The following is a 27832-nucleotide window of genomic DNA, read 5'->3' on the forward strand; positions in this document are numbered from 1 at the left end:
TCTCTGCGCTCTCAGTTGTGAGCGCCTTTTCCACCACCTGTGCATAAGTAGTAACTCCAGCCACGGTGGTGATACGAACATCCCGGGCTAATCTAGGATATAGCCCCTAGGGTAACCTCTCCCTCTTGGTCCCATCATTGGGCACCAGCTCCATGGAAAACTTTGCCAATTTATCAAACTTTAGAGCATATTCAATCACTGACAAACTCCCTTGAAGTAATCTAATAAACTCTTTAGCCTTTACAGCCCTGATTGCATCATTGTAATACTTTTCGTTGAACAGAGTCTGAAACTCTTCCTAACTCAGGGCATTGATATTTTTGGTCTGGGATATCACTTCCCACCAAATTCGGGCATCCTCCCGAAACATGTACGTGGCACAGGCCACCCTCTCATTACCAGACACCCTCATAAAGTCAAGGATGGTGGTAATCATGCTCATCCACTGCTTTACCTTAGCTGGATCTGCACTATCCTCAAAAACTAGAGGTTGCTGTTTCCTGAACCTTTCATAAAGAGGTTCTCATTTACTTCCAGCCTCTGGCAAATGCTTAACTGTTGGCACCGCTACAGGTGGTGCCTCTGATAAACTGTTCCCTGCAGGAACTTGTTGTTGTCTGAAGAGGCGGATTTCTTCTTCCTGCCTCAATACTATGGCCTGTAAGTTAGCAAACAGCTGCTGCCAGTTATCAGGAGCTGGTTGAGAAATCTGACTCTAGTCATTCTCTTGACCCTGTCTATTATTCTGGTCCTGGTCTTCCTGACCAACTGATGAATCTGTTTATCTTGGAATTTTTCTTATAACTTAAACCTTGCTGCAATAGTCAATGCGGCCAGTTAGGTAGTGATAATTATACATCTTGCCGTCTCACGGTCCAAGATCAAACAGATAATCATCCATATTCCACAATCATGGAGATAAACAAATGGATACATGATCATAGCATTTAACACTTATCAGTTAATAGTTCAACGATTAACAATACTAATAAGCATGTTCTAGCAATATCAGTACTAATAAGCATGTTCTTGCTTATGATTCAGTAGTCTAGGCCCAGCCTTATCAATATATCTCATGTAAGCAGGTAAAGCATTTATATTCTATTTAAACAATTAAACATATAACCACATAAATAATTACCACACTGTAATGCCCTGGTTACTCCAAGACCGGTACTGTGAACTTTGAACTGTGCTTAACTCGCTAATCGAGTTCTTTAGTTATAAACATGTAGCTAGGTGTTATTAATAAGTTAAGGTGAAAAACCAATCAAAAAGGAAAGAATATATTTTATTTAAAACATAAAACTGTTCATGGGCCCATAAAAGCGTTTACAAGTTATTTACAATACAAAACGGTCATTAGTGTGTAAAATTTACAACCCGCCGACCTAAGCTGCAAAAATAGGGTTAACCCCCTAGTTCCTCTGAGAAACTCCTTGGCCGTGGCGGTCAAGCGGCCGCATATGTACACATCACCACCTAAGCTCTCCACTCAAGGCTGGGTGAGCTTTTCTTTCCCTTTACCTGCACCACATAACACCCATGAGCTAAAGCCCAGCAAGAAAACTCATTACTGCATGTAAATAATATCAAATGGTGATCATGATAATCATACAGAGCTTATAGCCCTGAACAGATGAGTAAATAACACTTTAAGGTTCTATTTAACCATGATGGGTCTTATAGCCCTAATCAAATGAGTGACTGATGAGCAAGTCACTAACGTAAACCAGATGAGTGACTGATGAGTAAGTCACTAGCTTAAACAGATGAGTGAGTCACTACAGGCTCAGCACCCATAGCCATGCGACAATGCAGTCACATGGGCCTTCTGTCCCTGGCTCTAAGTGATTAGCCATAGGCTAGACAAGCGCTTTTAGTTTTCATCAAACTTGAAGTCGGTCTGGCATTAATGCTCATGATAAGTCATATAATGCAGATGTCGATTAGATCTAATCTTTGTTGGTTTGTGTTAAACACGCTAAGACCGTTCTTGACTTATTAGCCAATACCATATGACTAGTGCTCAGTACTACTGCCGAACTTGACTAGTGAGTCACAGCTTCACAGTTAATACTGACACCATTGCCAAATCTGACTAATTAGTCAGTGTCATGCACAAGTGAACTTGATGGGCACTGTAGTGCTACAACCAGGCAGAAATGCCCTGGTTCTTCCCCCCTTCGACACCACCATTTCCAACCTGAACCAAAATCTTCCAAACCTCATTTTAAGTCCCAAATGAACCCAAAAACCATCTACACATGTTCTAGGCATCATAACCCAAGTAACCTTAGCCAAAAACTTCCATCAATTCCCATTATCCAACCTAGAAATCCAAGCAGAAATACAAAACAAAAACAGAGCAAAGCTAGAGTTTTAATGGCTAGAAACTTACCTCAAGCTTAGTTTAGAACCATCTTCAATGGTGGAGCACAATCCTAAGCCCCAAGATCCATTTCCCTAGCTTGAATCCTCAAAGGAAGCTCAAAAATCCAAGAAGAAAAAAGAAGGAAATGATGTACGGGAGAGGAACTCTTGATACTCTGTTTTGGCTAAGCTTCTACAACCTTCAATGGCTTAAGTATATCTTAGTAGGGGTGAGCATCGATCGGTTTGGGCGGTTTTTTCACAACAAAAAATCCAGAATTCGGTTTTCGATTAGGATTGGTGCAATCCAAAAACCGACCGAACCAAACCAGTTTAAAAAAAAACCTACCGTTTTGGACCGCGGTTTGGTCGGTTAAACCGACCAAACCGAATTGATTATTTATTTATTTTTATTTTTTTGAAAGTTTTAGTTAAAAAATTAAAAAATTTAGATTGTTGGAATCCATTTTTGTGCATTTTTAAAACATAAATATATATAACATAATTACATTTGCAAATTTTAAAGTTTGAAACATAATTAAAAGTCCATAAGAGCATAACATAATCTCAAATCACAACACATCATCAAAAGTCTAATACTCCAATATCTATTAGTTCAATCCAAGACACAACCCAATTAAAATTTAAAACAAAAAGACTACAACCACAAATCTCAACACATGATTAAAGTTTAATCTTAAAGTCCATAGTCCATTACAACACAAATTAAATCTAAGTCTAATCGACTACAACAACAACACAAATCAAGTTCAAATTTCAAAAGAACAGATAGAAAGCAAAGTCCAATCCAAAATCCAGCATTCATTCATTTCATGGCCTGCATCAAGCAACCATGACCACCTGCTCCTAAGACAAAAGAAAGAATAAAATTATAATGTATATATAACACATGCTACATGGTACTTTTAAGAGAAATAAAGCTACTAAACTACAATCTTAGAATTCAACTAGTTACCTTGAGATTTCAATTGTTCTTATCGGTCCCACTCCCAGACCCACCGCCAAGATCTCAGGTACATAGGTAATACACGAGCCATCACCTAACAAATATTCAATTAATACAAATAAGCTATAATATATATATATATAATATTTCAATTAGAGTAAGCTATTAAGTAAATAAATACCTGGAAAAACTTGTTCACATGCCTCTAAACCATCAATCTCATCCATGTATTGTCGAAGCACAACAGACTCTTCAGACTCACAAGTATACCAATTTTAGAACAAATCAAAGCCTCCACCATCCTCGGGGATAAGGAACTCCTAAATGAATCTAGGATTCTTCCCCAAGTAGAAAAAGCTGATTCAGATGCTACTGTAGACATCTGAACAACCAATACATCTTTTTCCATGCGCGCAACTATTGGATACTTGAATCCATTCTGTTTCCACCATCGTAGAATATCAAAGGTAGGATCAAGTTTCTCACGACGATCACTCAAGTAGTATTCAAGATCATCTTCTTCAATGTCATCACCAAGTTGCAGTTGCCCTTGAAGAAATGATTCTGTAGTGGAATTGATAACAGGCTGACATGGCTGAGACTGAGATTGAGATGGTTGAGCTTGAGATGACTGAGATGGTTGTTGTTGTTGTTTATAAAAAGCATACAGCTGTGCCAAAGTATTTGTCACCAACTTTATCATTTTTTCAGCCTCACTTGAAGTGTACACAAATTTGAAACCACGATTCACAACCTCTAATTTATACCTTGGATCAAGGATATTGGCAATAAATGCCAACATATTCAGCTTCTCAATCCTTCCCCAGTACTTGTCATACTTTCGTTTCATACTAACTGCCATAGCCCCTAACAAAGTATCAGGATTAAAAGCCATAGTAGTTAAATCAGCTTGAACCTTCAAAATATCTGGAAGGAATAGATTGGATGTGACATATAATGACCCACTAAATCGATTAGTAAGATCATAGAATCTCCTCAAAAATTCAACAAATACAACTGCTTTTTCCCAGTCTAGGTTGGTTGGTGGACCATCCATTCTTTCTTCATCAAAGTACTTTGTGTAGTTCGCATCTGCTTCCAAATTCTCAAAAGCTTTCTTGAATTTTATAGCAGATTCTAACATCAAGTAGGTGGAGTTCCACCTAGTAACCACATCCAAGCATAGCAAGGCTTTTGATTCAATGTTTGCATCCTTGCAACTTTCTTTAAATCTTTTCAGTCTAGCTGGAGATGACCGCACATATCTCATCGCATTTCGAATGCTTGAAATTGCATCATTCAACTCTTTCAACCCATCAAATACTATCAAATTCAAAATATGAGCTGAACACCTCATATGAAACATTTCGCCATTCAATGGAATGGTATTGTCTTTGTCCAACAAGTGCCCCTTCAATTTTCTAAGAGCAACGTCATTTGAGGAGGCATTGTCAACTGTCACTGCAAAAACTGAGGAGATACCCCACTCATTAAGACAATTTATCAACTCTTTCCCCACCAAGTCCCCTTTATGGCTAGGAACTTGGATAAAGTTGATAATTCTTTTCTGCATTTTCAAATTATCATCAACCCAATGTGTAGTCAAACACAAATAACTAATATTCTGGATTGATGTCCAACAATCGGTGGTCAACGACACTTTGTGCTTCACCAAAATCGACTTCAACTCTTTCTTCTGATCTAGAAACGCATTGTAAATATCTCTCGCAACAGTAAATATTGATGGGAACTGAAATGTGGGAAAGAAATGTTTAATGAGCTTTTGAAATCCTTTTCCGTCCACGTGCCTAAAGGATAACTCATCCATAATGATATATTCGGCGATCACTTTCCTAACAACATTTTGATTAAACCTTAGCGGTAGCCCACTTGAAGCAACTTCTTCTTCATTGCAGGTTGTTGTCTTTTTAGTAAATCTATTCATAGTTGATTGTTGCTTCTTACTTTGCTCAACCCAGTCACTGAAAGGACACTTCTTACACTTTCTCTCCACATGTGCCCATAGTGTGCTAGTCCCATTCAACTTTGTATCAGCCGCATAATCGGTGCCACAATAATTGCAAGCAGCTCTTGGCTTCTTAGGATCACAATCAGGCAACATAGTGTAATGATCCCACACGCTCGATGTTTTCTTTCCAACTCTTTGCTTCTTTTCTGGTCGTTCAACCTCTTTCTCCTTTTCTTTTTCATTATCCTCTTTCTCTTTCTCGGTCTCTTTGTCTTTTTCCTTATCTTGATTTTGTCGATCATTCCTCTTCTTTCGTACGTTCTCTTTCTTCCTTTCCTTCGCTTGTTCTTCTCCATCAGAAGAACTTGACAAATTAGTTTCAGCATACTCCAACCACTCCCCCATCATCCCTTCTAAATTTTCCTCGTTATCCATGTTTTATTAACGATCTATTTACATATTTATAAACACAATTTCAGCAACAAATATAAGATAAATGAGAACTAAAGAATTTGTGAAATGAGACTATTTGGTTCACCAAATAATATGATTTGAAGCATCATTATTATTCTTATTATTTGAAGCATCACTATTTGGTTCACCATATTATCTTTTCATTATTATTATTATTATTATTATTACTTATAAAAAAACACATCAACATTCAACTTTCAGTCTTATAAGTCAAACATAGTGTAATTTTATTTATTTATATATGGTCTCTGAATCATCAATTTGCAAAATGCATGACTCCACAGAAAATTCAGTGCAAAAAATTGACCCGAAACAAGTTTCTAATATTATAAAAAAAATGACAATATTACTGATAAAAATAACAGTACTAATGACTTACATGACCAAAACTACTCAGACATATGCACAATAAACATGCCACAATAGGTGCCTAGTCAATTTCATTTCATCAATAAAAAGGTGATCCTTTATTGATTCCTGATTCTTCAATTGTAAGTTGGTGAGATCACCTTATGCTAGTTTTGGTAATGTGGTAGTTAACAATAAGCTTGTACAAAATTGTTCAAGTAGATAACCTGCAGTTAATTTTCTGCAAGTCTAGTCTTTTGCTGGGTAGTAAATATCATACAATGGGAAAATTGAATAGACTTTTCATTTCTGATTAAGGATCAATCATAAATGCTAATCAGTGGCTAGAGTTTAAAGTTGATACCCCTAACAAATACTTGATGCACATCTTAGTCTAAAGTCATTTAGCTATAGAGTTCTAATGCATTGCATCTTCTCCCCATGCTGCTATTCAATTAGTATATTTATTATTCGAGTAATCTCCAAGCTAGAATCACCTAATAGCGATTTAGAAAAGAAAACACAGAACAAGGTTTCTCTCATTAGGAAATTAAGCAGACCTGTTTAATATAAAGCAACTATATTCTGCCAAATGATCACATTAGAGGGGTACTCATATAAATAAGTACACTCCAAAAGGCAACACTCATATAACAGACAAATACAGGTTCAATTACATTGAGAGAAAACAACACTCTGGGCAAAAAATTGACCCGAAACAAGTCTCTAGACTCTCTATTAGTTCCAAAGCAAACCAAACAAAAATTACTACAAGAATGAATGTAATTAGAACAGAGAACTGAATATGCATTTCACCTATGATAGACAACTTGTTTGATTTTAAATACAATTTGTTAAATGTACAATACAATACCATTACTTCTGATTCTGAACACAGCAACTAAAAATAATAAAATGAGCAATGCATTATATAATACCTGGTAGGTTGCCACCGCCCGTCGCCGTGTCCGTGAACCTGAAGTGAAGCAGTGCAGTCGCGTGGGTCGTGGTCGACTGGTCGTGCGGCTGGGCCGTGTTGCTGCCGCTGAGTCGCCGTGGGTCGTAGTAGTGGTCGGTCCGTTCGTTTGGGCTGGGATGGGTATTTGAGAGGTGGTTGCAAGTGATGAGGAGGAGAGGAAGAAGGAGGAGATGGGCTGTAATGCAAAGTGATGAGGAGAGGAAGAAGGAAGGAGGAGGAGCTCTGTTCTTTCTGTGAGTGAGAGAGAGGCGGCTGCAAAAAGTGAAAGTGATGAGCATGAGGGAGGGAGGAGGAGCCGAAACAAAACAAGTGCCCTAAGTTTTTTTTTTTATTATTAAAAATTTTAATAATTAATAATTATATAATATTATATTATTATTTTATTATGTTCGGTCGGTTTCAGTTTTATTGGTCGGTTCACCCAAAATTTCAAAACCGACCGAATAGTGGCGGTTTGCACCGTCGGCAGTTTTTTCAGTTTTCGGTTTAAATGGTTTTGGTTTTTTCGATGTTCGGTAGGTTGGTGTACATGGTTTTTTCGGTTTTTCGGATTTTATGCTCAGCCCTATATCTTAAGGTGAAAATACATTTTTACCCCTAGGTCATTTAAAGTCTTCTAAAGGCTCCCAAGTGTAAATCTGTCATTTCCCACCTATTTCGTTAATCATAATTAATACCCTCCAATTCCCGTTATTCTCAAAATTCTCAAATACCAATAATTCATATCCCGTTACCCTTTAATTCCTGGCAATGCTCTAATCACCAAATATCCCTGAGACTCACCTCGAGCCCCGAACTTAATCCCGTTATGACCAAACCGCTAACCTGTACTCAAAGATCGTCTCATGGCGAATGGCTCGAACAAATCCACATTATTATGTGGCCTCAAAAATAGTTCACAAACATGCATACAAATATACAATTATTCCCTCAATGGGCCAAATTACCAAAATGCCCTTATGATGAAATGTGGACCCACATGCATGCATTTAACATCATATTATAATATAATTCACATAAACATGCATATAATCATTTAATGGCATAATAAATCAATTATGGCCCTCCCGGCTCCCAAATCCAACCATTAAACCGCATTAGGAATTTTGGGGCATTACACAAACCATGAGTCGAGCTTGTCTTCAATGGCGAGTGTACATGCCCAGCTAGTCTACAGGAACCCTAGACCTTGGCACGCTCTGATACCAAGTTGTAATGCCCTAATTACTGCAAGACCGTTACTGTAAACTTTAAATAGTGCTTAACTCGCTAAACGAGTCATTTGGTTATAAACGTGCATCTAAGTGTTATTAATAGGCTAAGGTGAAAAATCTCGATTCAAAAGGAATGGATAAATTTTATTTAAAACATAAAATTGTACACGGGCCCATAAAAGTATTTACAAAGTTATTTACAATCCAAAATGGTCATTACAGTGTAAAAATTACAACCCGCCAACCTAAGCGGCAAAAATAGGGTTAACCCCTAGTTCCCCTGAGAAACACCTTGGCCGTGGTGGTCAAGCGGCCGCATATGTACACATTGCCACCTAAGCTCTCTACTCAAGGCTGGGTGAGCTTTTCTTTCCCTTTACCTGCACCACATAGTACCCGTGAGCCAAGGCTCAGCAAGAAAACTTATTACTGCATGTATACAATATTAATAAATGATAATGGTAAACATTCTGGGGCTTGCAGCCCAATCAGATAAGTGAATATCAATAATGATTCTGGTAATCATGTTGGGGCTTGTAGCTCTAATCAGATAAGTGACTATGGAGTCACACACTGTGCAGGTGACTAATAAGTCAACCTCTAAGGATTTGTTCCCTGTATAGATGACTAATAAGTCCATCTCTAGGGTTTTGCTCCTTAAATAGATGGCTAATAAGTCCATTTCTGGGGATCCGCTCCCAAGCCATGTGACGTGTCAGTCACCTTAGCTGTAACACCCTACAACCCAGGGATCATTACGTTGTGCATTTTAAACAGTGCTAAACTCGATAACCGAGCCATTTGGCCATAATCATGTAACTAAATGTGATTAACAGTTTAGGGTTAAATTTTTTTGGTTAAAGATACAACGTTTCACTAAAACGTTTACTGTATACATTGGAATCCCAAAATATATTTTAAAGGTTAATTACAATAAAATATTTACAACCAACCGACCTAAGCGACGAAATAGGGTTTAACCCTAGTTCCTCTTTAAACCCTCGGCCGTGGTGGTCGAGCAGCCGCATATGTACACATCGTCACCTAAGTTCTCCAACTCAAGGATGGTCCAACTTTCTTTTGCCTTTACCTACACCACATAGCACCCGTGAGCCAAAGCTCAGCAAGAAAACTCATTATGCTCATGAACAGGTACTAACATGTCACTGAATCATAATAAGCATGCCTAGCAGTAATAACCCTACTCATGAATGCAAGTACGTACAAATAAATGTTTGTGGAGTCCTGCGCTCTGAGTAGATGACTGGTAAGTCTCTCACTCTGAGGTAGATGACCAATAAGTCTTTCTGAGGTAGACGACTAATAAGTCTCTCTCTGAATAGATGACTAATAAGTCATACTCAGTATAGATGACTAATAAGTCTATCCTTATGTAGATGATTGATAAGTCTATCTTTGTGTAGATGACTGATAAGTCTATCTCTGAGTAGATGACTGATAAGTCTATCTTTGTGTAGATGACTGATAATTCTATCTCTGTATAGATGACTGATAAGTTTATCTCTGCTTAGATGACTGATAAGTCTATCTCTGAGGTTCCACGCCCTCCTAGCCATGTGACATTTCAGTCACACATGTGCATGTGACTAATAAGTCAACCTCTAAGGATCTGTTCCCTATATAGATGACTAATAAGTCCATCTCTAGGGCTTTGCTCCTTAAATAGATGGCTAATAAATCTATTTATGGGGATCCGCTCCCAAGCCATGTGATGTGTCGGTCACCTTAGCCTTTTGGCTCTGGCTCTTAGTAACTAGCCTTTAGACTAGACAAGCACTTTTGTTTTCATCGACCTTAAGGTCGGTCAAGCATTTCAAGCTTATGTTGATAATGCTTATGTTGATTAGATCTAATCTTTTCGGCTTGCGTTAAACACGCTAATACCATTCTTGACTCATAGGTCAATTCCATACGACTAGTGCTCAATACCACTGCCGAACTTGACTGATAAGTCACAGCTTCACAGTCAATACTGACACCATTGTCGGTTCTGACTAATAAGTCAGTAACACTCACAAGTAAGCAAGACTGTTAAGCATTTAATATGCAATCAATGTCCATATATAGAGCACTCAACATGCCTCATAAATAACCATGCATGTCACATACTGGGTGCAGTTTTCTTACCTCTGGTTCGAGAGTGAAATAATAGAAGAACGACCCTTTGAGAATGATCAATCCTTTGGTTCCTTAGCGGTCACCTAGTCATAACCAAATATGGAATTCCATTAATAAAAAAAATCATAAAAATGTTCATTGTCTAAACATCGCTCCCGGGACCTCGATTCGTACTAAAACGGTTAATAGATTCGATCCCGAGCCTTAGGAATTGAACCCCCGAGCCTAAACCCTTGAAAACTCCTCCCTGGCACAAAAGGAAGGGGTGGGTCGCGACTTGGCCTAGTGAGTCATGGCGCGCACCCAAGTCAGAGAGCACTCTGGCTGGGTACCAGGGGCGGGTCACGACTTGCCTGGGCCAAGTCGCAATTTGACCCCACGAACACAACACCCCTACCATTTTCTCCATTAAAACCAGCAACAAACCTAATCAAATCAACCCAGAAATCACACCCAAACGTTACCACAACTTACCCAACATTCAACCAACAAAACCTAAGCTTTAAACCATTTAAAACCTCATCAAACTCCCATCTATTCAATCCAAAATATCAACTAAAAACCACCCGAAAAATAGAGCATAAAACAGCAAAACCATGGCTGAAACCTTACATCCAACTCAGGTTTGAACCCCCTTCAATGGCTGAACACTAGCGTAGAACCTCAAGCCTTGATCTCCTAACTTGAACCCTCAATCTCAGCTTCAAAAATCCTAAAGGAAAGAAAAGAAAAGATGATCGGGAGAATAGGAAGAAAAACTATGTTTTTGCTTCAACTTTTTACCCTATACAAACATCCAATTAGTTTAAATATATCCTAGGTCAAATGACCAAAATTCCCCCATGTCTAATTTATTTCCTTAACAGCCACCAAGGGCAAAATCGTCATTTCCTGTCTAATCCCGTTAATCATAATTAACGTTCTCCAATTCCCAATATTCTCAAATAATTAATAAATCATATCCCATTACTCTGCAATTCCTGGTAATGTACTAAGCATCAAATTACCCCGAGACTCACCACGAGCCCAGTAAATAATCCTGTTATGACCAAACCGCTAATTTACATTCTAACATCGTCTCATGCCGAATAATTCGAACATATCCACATAATAATGTGGCCTCATCCATAAATCATAAACATGCATAAAAATATACAATTATGCCATCAATGGGCCACTTTTCAATACCCTTACATTGAAAAGTGGACCTACATGCATGCATTTATCATCATATAATAATATAACTCACATAATCATGCATATAATCACATAATGACATAATAAATCAATTATGACCCTCTTGGCCCCCCAATCCAGGCTTTAAGCCACATTAGGGATTTTGGGACATTACAGTAGGTACAAAGCATAATTAAAAACAATATCTAGAAGTGCAACGCTGCCACAACTGCAACTCTCGCCCCACCCGCCCCTAAAACACCTTAACCCAACAAGTCCAAAAAGAGGAGGGGCTCAAGAACACAAAACCAAAGCAATACCACAACCCTGTCCCCATCAAGACCACCTAACGCCTCCCAAACTCCCAGATCGGAGCCTCCACCATGTCAAAACAGGAACCAAAGCCCTCCCACTTCACACCTTTATGCGAACCCACTCTAACCCCCGGGCCTCAAATGGAATCACCCCTACCACTATTGACAAAAGGCACGAGCCCACCAAACTGCACCCGAAAGTAAAAAGACACCGGAGACAAGGATTTTGTCGCAAACACTACTCCTTCATCAAACAAGCACTTATTTGCACTCCCATCATGGACGACAACAACCTTTATTGGCCAAGGCCCGCAGAGGCTTCCCTGATCAAGAAAAGAAGGAAAAATCGATAAAAAAAACTTAGAATGACTTCAAGAAGGATTTTAATCGCTATTGAATGTTCTTTCCATGCCCAAAAATAAAGATAAGTGTATAGTCAAAATTCTACTTTATTTATCTATATATATATATAAATATGTCTTAAATGAGTGATGTGATATCTTAAGATTTATTATTCATGGTTATTAATTAATTATACACTAGACCAAGATAATATATTTATTGATAATAATATTGAATTAAATTTAAATAAAGTATTTGTTAATAACTAATTTTTTAATAATTATATATGTATATACGTATATGTTCAAAATAAAATCTTTATTGATAATAATAATAAATTAAATTTAAATAATTTTCTCATAATTATATATGTATATGTTCAAAAGTAAATATATTTATTGATAATAATATTGAATAAAATTTAAATAACTTACCCATCAAATCAACATAATACTAGTTTCATTTTTTACAAATCATGATTTACATTAAGTATAGTCTTTGAGTTATTCACCATAGACAATATTCATTGTTGATAAAAAGAAATTATTAAAAAAAAGATTGATTCTCAAAGTGCGAAAGTTTATAATTTATATTATGTCATTAATTCTGTAAAACTATTGACAATTAGTTAAGGTATACATTTCCCACTCTAAAAATATAAAAATCTTAAAAAATTATAAATTAAACAAAAAATACATATAATTTCAATTATTATAAAATGTGGCATTTATATTAGGGCTAACAATTCGTGTAAATGTGTTAGATTCGTGTCGACACGATTATGACACGACACGAATAAGGTAAACATGAACACGATACGATTATTAAACGTGTCAAAAATACAAATACGAATACGAACACGAGCACGACACGATTATTAAACGAGTCAACATGACACGAACACGATAACACGATTAATCATAACTATATGAAAAAAATCATAAAACCTATGCAAATTATTCGTGTTATCGCGTCTAACACAATTATGACACGACACGATTAAGGTAAACACGAACACGACATGATTATTAAACGTGTCAAAAACTCAAACACGAACACGACACGATTATTAAACGTGTCATGTTCGTGTTTACCTTAATCGTGTCGTGTCGTGTCATCGTGTCGTGACCCAAATTGCCACCCCTAATTTATATTCCCTAATTTATTAATAAGAGAAAACAAAAAGAATTATAAGTTTTGATATTAAAATTTTACTTTTGGCAAGTGCTTTAAATATGTTAAAGGCTTATTTTTTTTCCGAGTATTTTTTTATAAATTTTAAAAGAAAAAAAGGAAAAAGAAATTGATTTTTTCTTTCTGACAAAAAAAAATTGAATTTTGAGATTGTTTACCCTAAAAAATACTTACTTACTGATGTGACAAAATTAGTGTCCACGTGGGTTGCACGTGACTATTTAGTGATTACATTTGGGCCAACCAGCGACTAGAGTATAAGCAGCTCGATAGATTCAAGAAAGATGCTGAATAATACGACAAAAGATGTGCTGACATGTACGACCAGGTCTGGTCCCAGTAACGACACCCGAGTTTAAATACAGTTATAAGACAGATATTTTAAAGATATTTGACCATATTTATGTGTAAAGATTATGATTTATGTTATTATTCAAATATGCTTGTAACAAAATTACACACAACCCATCAGCCCATATGTGCATCCTGGAGCTTATAAATAAGATTCAAATTATTCATTTAAAGGGAGGCAGTAATTTGTATTCAGGAAAGCTAGTGTTTTTTATACACGACTTTTGTATCATTTTTTGGAGCTTGTGAAACTCAATGAACCTAAGTTTGCTGATCGCAAGTTTCAGAGTACATCAATAAAAACACTAAATGGATGTAGGTCATTACCAAGATCTGGGGCCGAACCACTATAAATCATTGGGTTGTTTAGTTCTTACATTCAGCTTATAAATCTTTATCGTTTTAGTGACTCTGTGTCATTGGCTAAATCATCAGTCAACAAATATTAGAAATAGTATTTGGGAGCTTTACTTATAAAAATTTGACTTTTCTTACTAAATAAATATTTGCGGCGAAAGTACCTAAGTTATACAAAATGTTACACTTAAGTACCCAAATTATTTTTTTGATGGAAAAAGTACCAAAGTTTAAATTTTACTTGCACCGTAAATGCCCGTCGTTACCATCTAACGGTAAAGTTAATGGCAGGTACTAACAGTGAAAGTAAAAGTTGAAGTTGGGTAATTTTTCCGCTAAAAAAATAAGCTTAGATACTTAAGTGCAAATTCAGATAAAGTAGGTACTTTCGCCGTAAATATCATTTTATCATTCATTTTTATTATAAACTTATAAATTCATAATCTCAAAAAGAATAATAAACCATTAAAATAAAAAGAAAGATATCCAATTTTTGTATTTAAAATAAAGTTAAAATTTAATTTTATTTATTCTAAAAAATTAATCAATTTTTATCTTAAAATATTAATTTAATATAATCAAAATAAAAAATAATAATTGTTATCATATTTTTTAAAATAAAATAAAAAATTAGACTTTAATGGTTTATTATTCTTTTTGAGATTATGAATTTATAATAAAAATAAATGAAAAAAATAATATTTGCAGCGAAAATACCAAAGTTATCTAAATTTAGTACATTTTTTTTGCTGCAAAAGTACCAAAATTCAACTTTTACTTGTATCATTAGTACTTGTCGTTAATTTTGTTATTAAATGGTAACGATAGGTACTAACAGTACATGTAAAAGTTAAACTTATGTACTTTTGCCGTAAAAAAAATAACTTAAGTCCTTAAATGTAATATTTTTTATAATATGAGTACATGAGTAAAAATAATAAGGATAAAAAGGAAGATAAAAATCCTTATTTTATATTAAATCCGAAAAAGGAAAGGATTAAAACGCAGCGTATGAGTAAGGGGGGGACTCGGACAGAACTAACCGTATATATGGGCTAAAACCTTTTCCAGCCTCAAATCGAATCGATTCTCTCTCTCTCAGTTTGAGTAGCAGTAGGGCACAATAATCACCTACTTCGCAGCCCAAATCCGCTCTTAGATCTCCATCTCCGATTCCACCTCGCCGTCGATATGTCTCAGGTACTTCACGTTCTTCTTCGCTTTATTCCTTCAGTCTCTTTTTATATTTATTTTCATTGTTTTCTTGAAATTAGTTTGAGGAACTAATCTGATTTTAACTCGATCAAGAATTTGTCAGCATTTTGATAAATTTATTTTTCATTCGTTGCTGGGAGGCCAATTATGATGCCGAGCTGCCGTTAAAACACAAAGAATTAGGTTTACGAGCTGGAATTAGTTAATTTCTTTGGACTTATTTATTTCTCAATTTTTTCAGGTCGATAACAGAAATTCATCAGCTGCAAAGCGTGCTCGAACTGATGGTATATTATATGTATATTTATGAATATATGTTGGCGTTGTTTTTGTTGCGAAAGTTTTATATTCTATGGAAAACAATGCATTTGGATTGCTTTCAGTATTATTGCTTTATTAGAGTACCTGAAATTGATTGGGGAAAATGAGGAGAACATTTTCTGTGATCTCTGATTTTGATTACTAGTTGAATTTTAAATTACGAGTTGTTTTGTGTTTGGTGTGAACTTGCAATTGATAATTTTGCAGGTAGTCGAAGGGAAGATGATTGGACGTGCCCTAGCTGTGGAAATGTCAACTTTTCATTTAGGACAACTTGCAATATGCGTAATTGCACTCAGCCAAGGCCAGCGGATCATAATTCGGTAAGAGATTAGTTTAAACTAGTATAATTTGAATACCAATATTTTCTTTCATAGGAGGTTATTGATAAAACAGTTGGATATTCGAAGAAACCAGTGATACACCAGGGTTTTTAGAACCAATGTCTTTTGTAAATATATATTTATATACTAAAATATATTAATTAAAAGAGGAAGATGTACGAATTTAAGTATAATCATATGCAGGAGTGTTAAATGATGATTGGTGCAGAATTATTTTCGAATCTTGATGTACCCATTGCTATCTATCTCTTTACCAACCTCATTTCAAAATAGGGTCAAATAAATATACATTCCCGAGCCCATCCCCATTTTAAGAAGGCCAACATATACGTTTTCATTTTAAACCTTATTTAATCTACTGTGCCTATCCCTCTGTAAATCTGATGAGAGCACTATTGACGTTCGTTTTGAAATACCTACAGGAATATTTATCTTGTAAGAGAGAAAGAGATGCAAGTAGGAAACTAGAATTGTTGGGAAATACCAAGTATTGTGCTAAATTGCTAAAACCTAGTGTACATGCAAGTTGTTCTGGGTGATAATGTTGTTGCCCTTATTGTAGAATAGAAGTCCTTTTGGATATGTGTCTCTTTTTTTTTTTGTACTCTACTTTCTTTTGTTTGTTTTTCTGCTATTCTTGTTCCAATTTGTGCAAAGTGTGTAACATCCGTGTAAGTTTGTTTTTCCCAGAAATCTGCTGCCAAGCCTATCCAAGCCCCACAAGGTTACTCCTCATCTGCTCCTTATATGGGTTCTGGTGCACCATCATCGATGTATCTTGGCGTCCCACCCTATGGTCCATCTCTCTTTAATGGTTCATCTATTCCGCCTTATGATGTTCCATTTTCTGGGGGATCAGCTTATCATTACAACTACAACAACCGATTATCTACAGGCAGCCCTTACAGACCTTTGCATTTATCTGGACCACCATATTCAAGTGGATCAATGATGGGTAATGGTAATGATGTGTTTTTTATTTTTAAAGAGAGGGGGATTTAGGCATCTTTGTTGTTTTAAGAACTACAGTTTCTTTTAGTTCCTTTATTAATTAATTAATTAATTAATGCGTACAATATATATATATTTAATCTGCTATAGTGTATATTATTTTATAACCTCCAATAAGGAATAGCATAACTCTATCAGTTCATTTTATAACCCAACCTTATGTATGATTTTCTGAGTTGAGCGATCAAGTTACTCTGGTATCAATAAATCTCAGAGGTTGCAAGTCGCAATCTGAAAGATGTAGATGACAATTTCTTGCCCCTTTCAAATCCTGATTTCTTAGTGTCTTGACGATGTTTAGATTTTTCTTTTCTTTCTCTTATTGCTTTTGGTGTCTGAATCCTTTTTTTCTTACAGGTGGGATGTATGGTATTCCCCCAATGATGGATCGATATGGACTAGGTCTACCCATGGGGCATGCAGCTATGGTGCGTATTGAAGTTTATTCTTCTTGTTACTTATTAGAATTGGAACTGGGTTTGTATGTGCTGGAATTCAATTTGGCCTTAAATGCTTTAGATGGTAGTGAAAATCAATTTATCTGACGCCAAACTTCTGCTACACTGTTATTCTGAATCAGAGGATTCATTTTGGCTTATATGGGATACATTTATGAGTATGCTATTTTTTTTATTTTAACAGGGGCCAAGGCCTGGATTTTTTCCCGATGATAAATTACAGAAGAAGGGTGCAGGTCAGTCATTTAGGATGAACGTGAAAGTAGTTATCTATTTAGTTCTCATCACTAAAAGATTTCATTGATTAATTCTCCACATTTTAGATGCCACACGTGATAATGACTGGACATGCCCAAAATGTGGAAATATTAATTTCTCATTTAGAACTGTTTGCAACATGAGAAAATGCAATACCCCAAAGCCTGGATCGCAGGTCTGTCTGCACTCTCTTTTTTGTTATGCTTAAGATTGATATATGTATATATTTATAGGGATTAAATACAATGCATCAACTTTTTTGACAACACCGATGCATCTTTTTTCTATTTTGGTACCTAAATAGATATAATCCTATTTTTTTTATATGACGGTATACACTGTGACTATCTAGAACATTCTACAAATTTTCAAGAAATTCTGAATAAATTATGGTACCGAAAACATGATTCAAACAGCACATGCTTATTTTTTTGTATATGTGTGTTAAAGTCAATTGTTTGAAACTTATTTTCGGCACGATAAATTATTTGGAATTTCTTGAAAATTTGCAGGTTGTCTTAAATAATTACAATGTTTACTGTCATAAAAAATTTTAGAAAAAAATTACTGAGGTGTAGAAAACACAAATTGGCTGCACTGGTGTTGTCAAAAAAGTAGATGCACTGTAGTCGCTCTCTATATTTATATATATTTAAAACTTGCCTGATAACATGTTGATTTTCTCTTGCAATGAAGGCATCAAAGTCTGACAAAAATTCAAGTAAGTGCCGATATTCAATTTCCATCAAACCAACAGCTTTTTGCTTATGTAAATCTAAGTTTTTTGTCTTCTTGTTGCATCATTTCCAGAACAAAAGATGCCAGAAGGTAGCTGGAAGTGTGAGAAATGCAATAACATAAACTATCCATTCAGAACCAAGTGTAACAGACAGAACTGTGGGGCTGATAAACCAGCTGAGTCAACGAAGTCTCCTTCTCCCACACCAGATGAAAATGATCAGGTTCGTTGCGTCGAACACTCTTTATGTATAGCCTCGTCTATCTTGAAGCTGCTATGGCTTTTTGTTAATTACATAAACAGTATAATATTTTATATTCTATTCAAGCTACTCACACTCAGGTTAAGGGATCAACTAAGGTTACACATTTTTGCTCTTTTTAGATCTCTGTATATCTTTTCCCTGATGGCTTTTGAATTAGCTTATTTTCTTTTCCTATCTCTCCGTTGCATCCTTTAATTTAAAATTATCTACTGTTCCAGTGAGTTCTAGAACATGTTTGAGGGTTGAGAAGGTCCAGAGTCGTCCAGCATTGCTCAATTGGGTGTCTGAAAGTCAGTCTTGTCGTCCTCATGTTGCAGCGGTTGTCAAGTTACTCTACCTTCTCATGATATGTGTCAAGTTGTTGTATTAACTGCAATGGTATTTGTGATCTTTGTGGATCATACAATGCATCTTGTGTCAGCCAGTATGATCTGGTAAAATATTTACAGGTTGGTTCTGGTTTTTAATAGTTAGGCCATGTACTTTTAGAATCTACTCATCTATTCTAGTGGGTATATTGCCGTGCATGTTAGAAATGTTCCTAGTATCTTAAAGGTTGCTAAGGTGGTCTACCTTTTCTGGTTTTCATTGATCCTAAATCTCTTCACCCTTCTTTAAGAAATAGATTAGTGGGTGTTTCTGTCAGAAGGTGATAAACCCAAGTTTGATTTAATTTAATTACTGATTAGTCAGTTGCTCATAGGATATGTATGGGCTGAAAGTAATTCTCTTCCCATTGTTTTGTCTGTGTGATCTGGTGGTGGTGGTGGATGCCCAGGTATGGTCTTACGGGTCGTGTCTATAGTGTATTGAGCTGTGTGATTCGACTTTTGGTTCATCCTTTTCCTTTTTATCAAATGTCATGGTCTCTCTCTTTAGTACTGTCGTACTAGTGAGAGTTTGACAGGTTGGCTCTCTTCTCGTACATCCATAAAACCCAATCTCTTTGCTAGTTAAATAATAGCCCAACAACGCGAATTACCGAAGTGTAAGTTGATATTAACATTAAACTCATCGCGCTTAGTTTCAACATATAGCCTCATTATGGTACCGTCTTCTAACTTCACTTAGTCAACCACAGTAACACAATATGACCATCTTAACTTAACTTTTTTCATCCTCGGAAATGGTGTTGGTGAATGCAATTTTCTTTTCTTTTCTTTTTGGGCCCGTATCAAGTCTATTAAGCAGTTGGTTTGAGTTATAAGCTGTTGGCAGACGATTAATGAAAATATTTACAGGGCTGTTCTACTTCGTGCGCTCCATTTAGATTTTTTTTTTCAAAAAAAAATAGTGATCTGTTACAATTTTTTTCTTCATTATTTGTGCATGTGCTGTCAATTTAATGTCAACATCCTTGCACGTATTACTATTAGGTATGTGAAGATTCCATTGGCTTTGGTTGCTTGTAGAACTTGCGACTTGAAATAAATATAAGAGAATATGTGTTGTTTGGTATCCCCCCTTTTGTCGCATGCAAGTTTGGAGCTTTGTCCTTGAAAAACATAAACATGAAAAAGAACCGAGCTTGTCCTTCATTAGTTTTCGATATATAATTCAATCAAAAAAATTTAATGCTATAAATTCAATGTATTATAAAAAATATATATTTTTCTTAGGCACATAAGCCAAATTTAGCAATTGCTTTTTGTAGCCGGTAATATTGACCTTGGACTCTTTTGAGTTTTCAATCTTCGAACGGGGCGCAATCTTGTCGGAATATATTCAGCAGCCATTTTCAAACGTTTTTTTTTTTAGTTTAGGAAGCATTTTCATTCAAGTTAATATTCACATTATGTACCCAATCAAGTGTATATATTTGAATTTTGTTACAACTCCTGTATCCCACATGGTACTGATGAACAATAATATATTTACGGTAATTATTACGCTAAACTATGAAACGTTCCCAATTTTTAGATACCAAAAATAAAAGCAAATTTGAATATATATTTTTTTAAATCAAGCAAAAGATAAAGAAAATTGAGGACTTTTTGTATCTTTGGGGAAGGGTATTCGAAATTGAGACGTCTAGTATTCCTATGACCACAATGATTTTTCTTTCTAATTTTAATTGCCTTTCTCATTTTACACCCTAAAAAGGTATTTATTAATCTATAATTCTTATCAAAAGTAATAATTGTTTTGAAAAGGTGATGTAGCAAAACATAATTAAATTTAAATAGACTGAAAGTAAAGCATACACAATATTCTTCCTTCTTTTCTTTTTCTTTCGTTAGAGGATATGCTTCCTTTAGGGAGACAAATTAAAATTAGTACCTTAAATCAGGAGACTCGACAGGCTGGGCTTTGGTAATAAAGACCAAAAGTAAAAATTAAGCAGACGGGTGTTCTAGCAAAGTAGAGAGGGAAAACCAAACAGAAACCGAGCAGCAACGATGAACAGTTGACATTGATAACCTCAACAACTATAATGTTAAATTTGGCAACATAGGCAGTGAAAAGTCATGTTCACCTATTTGGCCCTAGTACATAAAAGCAATGACAAAATAAATAGGCTCGTGGCTGGTAAAATAGCTCGCGACATTAATGAGCATGCTAAATGCTACAACTATTGTACGGTCGAGAACTTAAATGTAATCCAACAAAAGCCACAGAACCGTCTTCTGCATATTTCAAAGGCGAAGAGGGGGGAAAAGAGTTTGGATATGTACGGCAGGAATAAAGCATGTAAAATATTTGCCCTTATTAGACTACAAACGAAAAACACCACTTGAAAGTTTTGATAGGTGAAGAGAGAGTAGTCATTTAATTAAACTGGTAGGAATAAAATCCAGACTCAGTGGGAGACTTGAATAAATGGAGATCTTGAAACTGGCTGCTGCCATTACTGCGCTGATGATGGGAGAGAGGTGATGATGCAGCATCAATGGTGGGTTGTTGGTGTTGAGTTTGCCAGTACTCTGAAGCCATAGGTAAGCCTTGGCAAATTGGATGCACTGCAGTTTGAACCATGCTGCTATTGTTTGTAGAGTTGTTGAGAGTATCAAGAGAAACAGGTTTTGTCTCGCGTGAACCCCACGAACTAGTTGACAGAAGAGAGAGAGCACGATGAAGATCCTGAGATGTGTTTACGTCAGAAGATACCGCAGTTTCTTCAAAGCCTGCAAACTCTTATTTTGCATCAATAACTTTCTTAACAATTATCAAAATGATAAAATAATTGTGAAGTCCAAATCAATGTTAGTGATCAAAAAGGCAGAACTTGCAGGGATCGAAATCAAACCTGGGTGGTGAACCTCAGGTACAGTGCCTTTATTCGGTGTTAGTCCATTGGGATCTTGATAAAGCATGGTAATGCTGTTAGACATTTGATCATTGTTGGACAAATGAAGCTGTCCAGCCGCGGCTCCTGTTTTTGCAGGCCTCGACAAATACTCCCTTGTGTGCCCGAACTTGGAGCTATCATGGCTATCCCATGTTAAATTTGCATGCCTCGAATAGAGCCGCTGGGTTTGGTCAAACACAAGACTCATCTTCTGTGTCTCATCTACAGACGGGATACATAAATAAGCAAAAATTAAATTGACTGATGGTAAAGTACCAATTCTGCTTGCATAATCATATTGTACCACCAAAATATTCATCCAATTGAACTCCATGTTATCGAGATGAAAAGAAACAAAGAGCATGAAACTCGTACCATACAGTGAAGAAAGTCTTGCTGGATTTAACCGGACGGCTTCTGGCTGAGGCTTACGACGCCTTGCATTGTGATCAGAAAGACGCCTGCGACAGCTTCTCTTTTTCTCATCAAATTCAGACAGACCATGGAACCTTGACATTTCAAAAGCATTTTCTCATATTAGTGAGCAACACTGATCATTTGAAAGACTGAACATAAAACTAGTTGTCAGATGCAAAGTATTAAGGAATAAAGAACAATATAAGTGATGATAAGAAGACATATCGGTTACCATATATCCCAAACAAGTTACCTGGAATTCTTAAGCTTATGATTTACAAATAGTGTTTTGGAGATGATTACCTGCTACACTGCTGACAAAACCGGCGTTCCACACCACCTACTATAACCCTAGGAGATTTGGAATGGTTTTCACAAATTCTATGCTTTCTATGGTAATCTTTGGCTGATGAGAGATCCAGGTTACAGCCTTCAACTTGGCAGCGTGGTGGGGAAAGGTTACCCTGGCAACTGGACTTGTTTCTCTTCACCGTTGTGGCAGATGACATCGACACTACAGAATTAGAAGAGTTCTTGGCATTATTTTCTGAACATATATCTTTAAAGTACATTCTCTTGCCCAACTTTAGACTGAGCAACGGTTCACCAGAACCAGCAGAAATGTCAGGTGTTGGAGAAGATCCATATTGTTGAGCTTTGTTTGCTTCATTTTTACTCATCAACTCCTTTGAAAAAGGTTCAAAACCATCAAGAGTGAATTTGGATGTCTTGCTTTCCCCAATTGAAGAAGAATTGATGGAAGCTGAAATAGAGCTCCTTGATGAAGCATGCCCCAAATCAGAGCCAGAACCTGCACTCCCCCCACCCTCCCCAGGTGAATGGAGAGATCCAGAGCTAATTCCTCTATCTCCTTCGATATCACAGTCAGTTAATTGTAGCTTCTTCGGATTTTCAGTTGCCTTTGCATCGAATTCAAAAAGGTTCTCCAAGTCCCACAGCAAGGAAGGTTTTGAATTCCACTCCATCGCTGATAACAGAACTTGGATAAATTGATTTCACCCACTTTTCTCCAAAAAATTGAAAAGCAAACTTGATGTCAGTCAGATGCTGCAACACATTAACCCGACTTTTTATATGTAATATCAACATAATGTAGCATATATTGGCCAGACACGTTGATTACGAGGTTCAGAAACATCAAAGATAGAACTATGAGAATACAATAGATTAAATATTAAAGAATTGGCATAGTACCTTCAAATTCACAATATGGAATCGATGGCCATCTCTGGTTCAGAGGAAAAACATAAATGGGAGGCAAACACCAAATACCAGCTCAGATCTGCCCAAATTCACAGCTCAAGCTATGGAGACAAAGATCAAAAATTGCACTAAGAAAATAGATCAACAAAGCATCCCATTGGAAGAAGTATTACTCGGAAGCTCATAAATATTGCCTTAACCATCCTTGTAAAAATGCTCTCAGAATCGAAAGTTGTAAGAAACCCTTCAGAAGAGAATTCACCAAACTAAAAGATAACCCTACAAAAACACCTCTTTGCTTGATGATGGCCAAATACTAGAAAAGCTGGTTACATAAATCCCAAGGTCCACAAAATGGGTTATAGATATCTCACCCATTACTTTCTCACTCCGGTACCTAACAAGTCCCACCATTCACAAAAAACACAATCAAACTTAGCCCCAGTAAAGATGGCAAGTGTTTCCCATTTCCCTGCAACAGTTATAAGGTGATTTTCAAGCTCAGATTTCTACTTACACAACTTTATTAAAAAAAATCTACAATGGAAATAAAATTTACAGTTACTAACCAACCCCATCTGGGAACTTACCATTTCAGTCTCTCTCTCTCTTCACTTATTACCAATTATCAAAGTCGTCAGTAGCAGCAAGTTTTCAGACCTTCATCAAAAGAGTAATCTATCAAAGCCGGTACTTGAAGCAGACCCACCACGGCCTCTATTAAACCAATGTTAAAAAATATCCCTTAAATCGGTAAAAAATTCAACAAACCCACAAATCCCTTCTTATTAAGTTACTGAATATCGACATAAACAACCTTCACAGTTCACACACCTAATCATAAGCACCAATAATCGACCTTAGAGAGAGAGAGAGAGAGAGAGAAAACAAAAGATTTTTGATTTTATTTCATTAGGCATTTTAGGAAAATAAAACACAAAATTAAAATAACCCATTAAAAGCCACTACTGTTTCATCCTTCTCCGAAAGTACCATATCCACCAACCGATTAAATATAAATTTATATAATACTCATAAAAAGAAAAGCTTGGATATAGAAAAATCAAGCTCAATAAATGAAAAACCAGATTGTAATGAGTGAGTGAGTGAGTGAGAATCAAACCCTCGCCGATCACATGCCCCGCAAAGAGAACCCTTTGTCAAGTAAAATCGATTAAAGGAAAAAAAAACTATAAAAAACCCCAAAACAATTATTAAAATAAAATCAAAGAAAAACCTTTCCTTTTACGTGTTGGAATTTGAGATTTAAAGGAGTAGGGGCAATAAATATATACATGAAAAAGGGTATAAGATTTTGATAGCTTACTTGATTTTTGTAGTTGAAATGGCAGATGCTATGTTTGGATTGACATTAAATTTCACTGTAGAAGAAAGAGGAGAGAAGAAGAAGAAGAAGAGGGATGATGAGTGTTTGGATGGTTATTGCGTGGTGTAGACGTACCATCACTTTCTTTCTATCTCATTCCCATTCATTTTTTTTCCCATTCCCATCCCCAAACTCGTTTTTGTGTGTGCCCATTTCTTCTTTGGCCGTTTTCGCAGGACTAATACTTACACACACCGCACCACCAAAGAAGAGGAATAAAAAAAATTGGCCTTTTTTACCCTTTTAATGCTAGGCCTACCTAGCTACTACTATGCTAAGCTAACCCCAACCCAAGCCAAAACTGAGTTGGGTTGGGAGGCTCTTCCTCCAACCGATTCCACTCGTTTCCAAACTTGACTCACTATGTTTTGGTCAACATTTTTCATTATTATCTCTCTCTCTCTCTTACCCAAGAAAAGTGACATCTCAAAGTCTCATTCATGGTTAAATTTCCAATTTTTTTAGGTAAACATTAATATGGCAAGTACAATTAAATTATTAAATCAAGTTGTTTTATGGCACTTCTCACAATCTAAACATTTTTATTGCCTTCTTATGTGTCACTACTTAGACTAATTTATTTGTCCAACTCTAATAACTGAGCCGCAATAAATGTTCAAGGCCACAAGGGTCAAATTTATTGTAATAAAAATTGTATATATATATTTATACATTTGTAGATTATTTGTTTTTTTCAAAATTTTATGAGACTAGTATAAATTTATTGACATAAATACATTTATAATAATTTAGAAAAATAGTTGACAAATAATTCATGTTATGATCCAATTATGATGAATAACATCAATTAATTAAATAGTCTATTGCATTTTATTAAATTAAATGGGTATTCTAGTGTTCTGCACGTTAATTGGGAATTTTCATTTTATTCAATATGGTTTTTTCTTTTTGACAATTTTATTAAACAAAAGAATAAAGATCATGATTCATGCCCCACTAAACGGTTTATGCTTGAAAATAGCTTATATTTAAAGTATTCTAGCTTGTTTAATAATTCAAAGTAACTACATTTTGTATTTACTTTTGAAAAGTGAAAGTGTAATGTAATGTCTATTGTAAGCTAAATCTAATGTATGAAAATATAATTTTAATTTCCAAATTAGAATTTATGTAAACAAAGTACGTTGAGAGAATGTGTTCCTTTTTTATGAGCAACTTGGAACTTTTCTTATTAGTTAAATCATAATCATTATTAAAATTATTAATTTGGGTTACTTGTGAAGAGCAAGTTGGACTAGCTAGTTGACATTATCATTATAGGCTTATAGCAAAACTTGATGGAATTAGTGAAAAGGGGTGGCTATAATTAAAAACTAAATATATTAACCAATTAATCAAAATAAAATAGTAGTATCAACATGGGATGTGATCGAAAGAATAAATAAATATATATTGGTGATGGGGTGAGAGTCAGTGAGTCACCGTTTGTGCACTGGTATTGAAAGAGTTGCTCTGGGTTATGCTTATGCACTCAAGGCAGATAATAAACAAAGAATAAATCAAATAATATATATATATTCAAAATGAGCTACTTGTTGATTTTGTTAAGAATAGATTACTAATTAGTGTTCAAAATCTCAACTAGTTGTTAATCACGTAACTTGCTTAACCCTCCTGATGTAGCAAGATCTCGTGTTTCTGCTCAAATGAGAGCCCCCCACGTGACCACGTGATTTAATGTCTTTTACTTTTTTTTTCTTTCTTTCTTTCGTATTAAGAAGAATGCATATCAAATGTATGCATAAAAATGTGATATTTGCGCTAAAGTTATCTAAATTATTAAGTTTGTAATATTTAAGAAATAAAGTTATTTTTTTTATCGACAAAAGTTCATTTCGTTTATATTTTATTGCATTTATTTATTTTGTCATTAAGTTTACTATCTGACATCATATTTATTTATAATCTTATTACCTTTGCCACAAATATAGTACTTTTGCTGTATATATATTTTAAATTAGGTACTTTTAACGCAAATATTCATTTAACTTAGTATTTTCGCCAACATGTCTCAAACGCACTTAATTGTTATAACAGACGGCTGCAACAAAACATGAACGGAAAGTACTTTCACCGGCAAAAAAAATAACATAAGTACTTAAGTGCTACAAACGTATTAATTTGAGTATTTTCGCCACAAATATACCTATAAATATATATAAGTTATTAATTTCTTAGAAAAAGAACTATAGATAAACTATAATCCTTAATAATCTTAAATATTAATATTTTTTGTTTACACACTACTAAAAAAAAGTTATAACTATACAAGAGGGATAATTCAAATGATCAGACATGTGGTTTGCTCTCATAAGGTTTGAGGTTCGAGTCCTTCGTGGCTACCTATATAGCAATTGCTATAGTTTTTTTGTCCTCAAATATTGTAGAGTTAGGCAGAAATCCTATTTATTTTTTTAAAAGAGATTATGACTACACCCTTTAATAATGTGTGTGCTTATGTTAAGATGCACACATTATATCTTTCATTAGACTTGTGATGCCAAATTGTAGGATCTCATTTATATACAAGTCTATATGCATGCTCTCTATAAATATATATTCAAAACAATATACATAGTAGAAAGCATAAAAATATACAATCATGTGAATATTACAAAGATACATAAATACAGTAATAAAACCATTAGAGTACTTACAAGATGCGTAGCGGAACAATGACTATACC

General features: G+C 35.4%; 2 protein-coding genes and 1 long non-coding RNA gene across 10 annotated transcripts; 1 reads left to right on the forward strand and 2 right to left on the reverse strand.

Moving 5' to 3' along the window:
* Positions 1 to 3155: 3155 nt before the first annotated feature.
* LOC133821024 (uncharacterized) lies at positions 3156 to 3717 on the reverse strand. Its single transcript, XR_009887267.1, has 3 exons — positions 3522 to 3717; positions 3350 to 3434; positions 3156 to 3240 (listed from the first exon to the last, which is right to left on the reverse strand). It is a non-coding gene; the product is annotated as an uncharacterized LOC133821024 (long non-coding RNA).
* An 11523-nt stretch (positions 3718 to 15240) lies between these two features.
* On the forward strand, positions 15241 to 20254 carry LOC133822391 (ranBP2-type zinc finger protein At1g67325). Of its 3 annotated transcripts, XM_062254712.1 has the most exons (10): positions 15241 to 15397; positions 15654 to 15699; positions 15941 to 16056; positions 16768 to 17038; positions 17446 to 17516; positions 17731 to 17782; positions 17870 to 17979; positions 18501 to 18525; positions 18615 to 18766; positions 19027 to 20254. In XM_062254712.1, the coding sequence occupies exons 1-10, from the start codon at positions 15389 to 15391 to the stop codon at positions 19027 to 19029; spliced, it is 855 nt and encodes a 284-aa protein (XP_062110696.1). In that variant the 5' UTR covers positions 15241 to 15388; the 3' UTR covers positions 19030 to 20254. The 3 variants fall into 3 exon arrangements, with proteins under 3 accessions (XP_062110696.1, XP_062110694.1, XP_062110695.1); XM_062254710.1 differs by lacking the exon at positions 19027 to 20254 and having other exon boundaries at positions 18615 to 19020; XM_062254711.1 differs by lacking the exon at positions 19027 to 20254 and having other exon boundaries at positions 16768 to 17032; positions 18615 to 19020.
* Positions 20255 to 21196: 942 nt separating this feature from the next.
* On the reverse strand, positions 21197 to 25311 carry LOC133822390 (squamosa promoter-binding-like protein 2). Of its 6 annotated transcripts, XM_062254708.1 has the most exons (8): positions 25066 to 25308; positions 24329 to 24398; positions 24113 to 24210; positions 23730 to 24017; positions 22818 to 23537; positions 22473 to 22606; positions 22056 to 22319; positions 21197 to 21933 (listed from the first exon to the last, which is right to left on the reverse strand). In XM_062254708.1, exons 5-8 carry the CDS (start codon positions 23498 to 23500, stop codon positions 21578 to 21580), a joined length of 1437 nt encoding a protein of 478 aa, XP_062110692.1. In that variant the 5' UTR covers positions 23501 to 23537; positions 23730 to 24017; positions 24113 to 24210; positions 24329 to 24398; positions 25066 to 25308; the 3' UTR covers positions 21197 to 21577. The 6 variants fall into 6 exon arrangements, with proteins under 6 accessions (XP_062110692.1, XP_062110693.1, XP_062110691.1 ...); XM_062254709.1 differs by having other exon boundaries at positions 22818 to 23542; positions 23730 to 24210; positions 25066 to 25311; XM_062254707.1 differs by having other exon boundaries at positions 22818 to 23582; positions 23730 to 24210; positions 25066 to 25311.
* Positions 25312 to 27832: the final 2521 nt, after the last annotated feature.

This window comes from Humulus lupulus, chromosome 3 (genome assembly GCF_963169125.1).
Source record: "Humulus lupulus chromosome 3, drHumLupu1.1, whole genome shotgun sequence".
Classification (NCBI taxonomy): Eukaryota; Viridiplantae; Streptophyta; class Magnoliopsida; order Rosales; family Cannabaceae; genus Humulus; species Humulus lupulus.

Bases quoted from the DNA above. Each gene is read 5' to 3' on its own strand.
- LOC133822391 (XM_062254710.1), top strand. The intron at 15,700-15,940 runs GTATATTATATG...ATAATTTTGCAG, and splicing joins AAAGCGTGCTCGAACTGATG to GTAGTCGAAGGGAAGATGAT. The intron at 17,517-17,730 runs GTGCGTATTGAA...TTATTTTAACAG, and splicing joins CCATGGGGCATGCAGCTATG to GGGCCAAGGCCTGGATTTTT.
- LOC133822390 (XM_062254709.1), bottom strand. From the start codon at position 23,500: ATGGAGTGGAATTCAAAACCTTCCTTGCTGTGGGACTTGGAGAACCTT. The intron at 22,607-22,817 runs GTAATCATCTCC...TGAAATGTCAAG, and splicing joins TTTTGTCAGCAGTGTAGCAG to GTTCCATGGTCTGTCTGAAT. The intron at 21,934-22,055 runs GTTTGATTTCGA...AAGAGTTTGCAG, and splicing joins ACCTGAGGTTCACCACCCAG to GCTTTGAAGAAACTGCGGTA.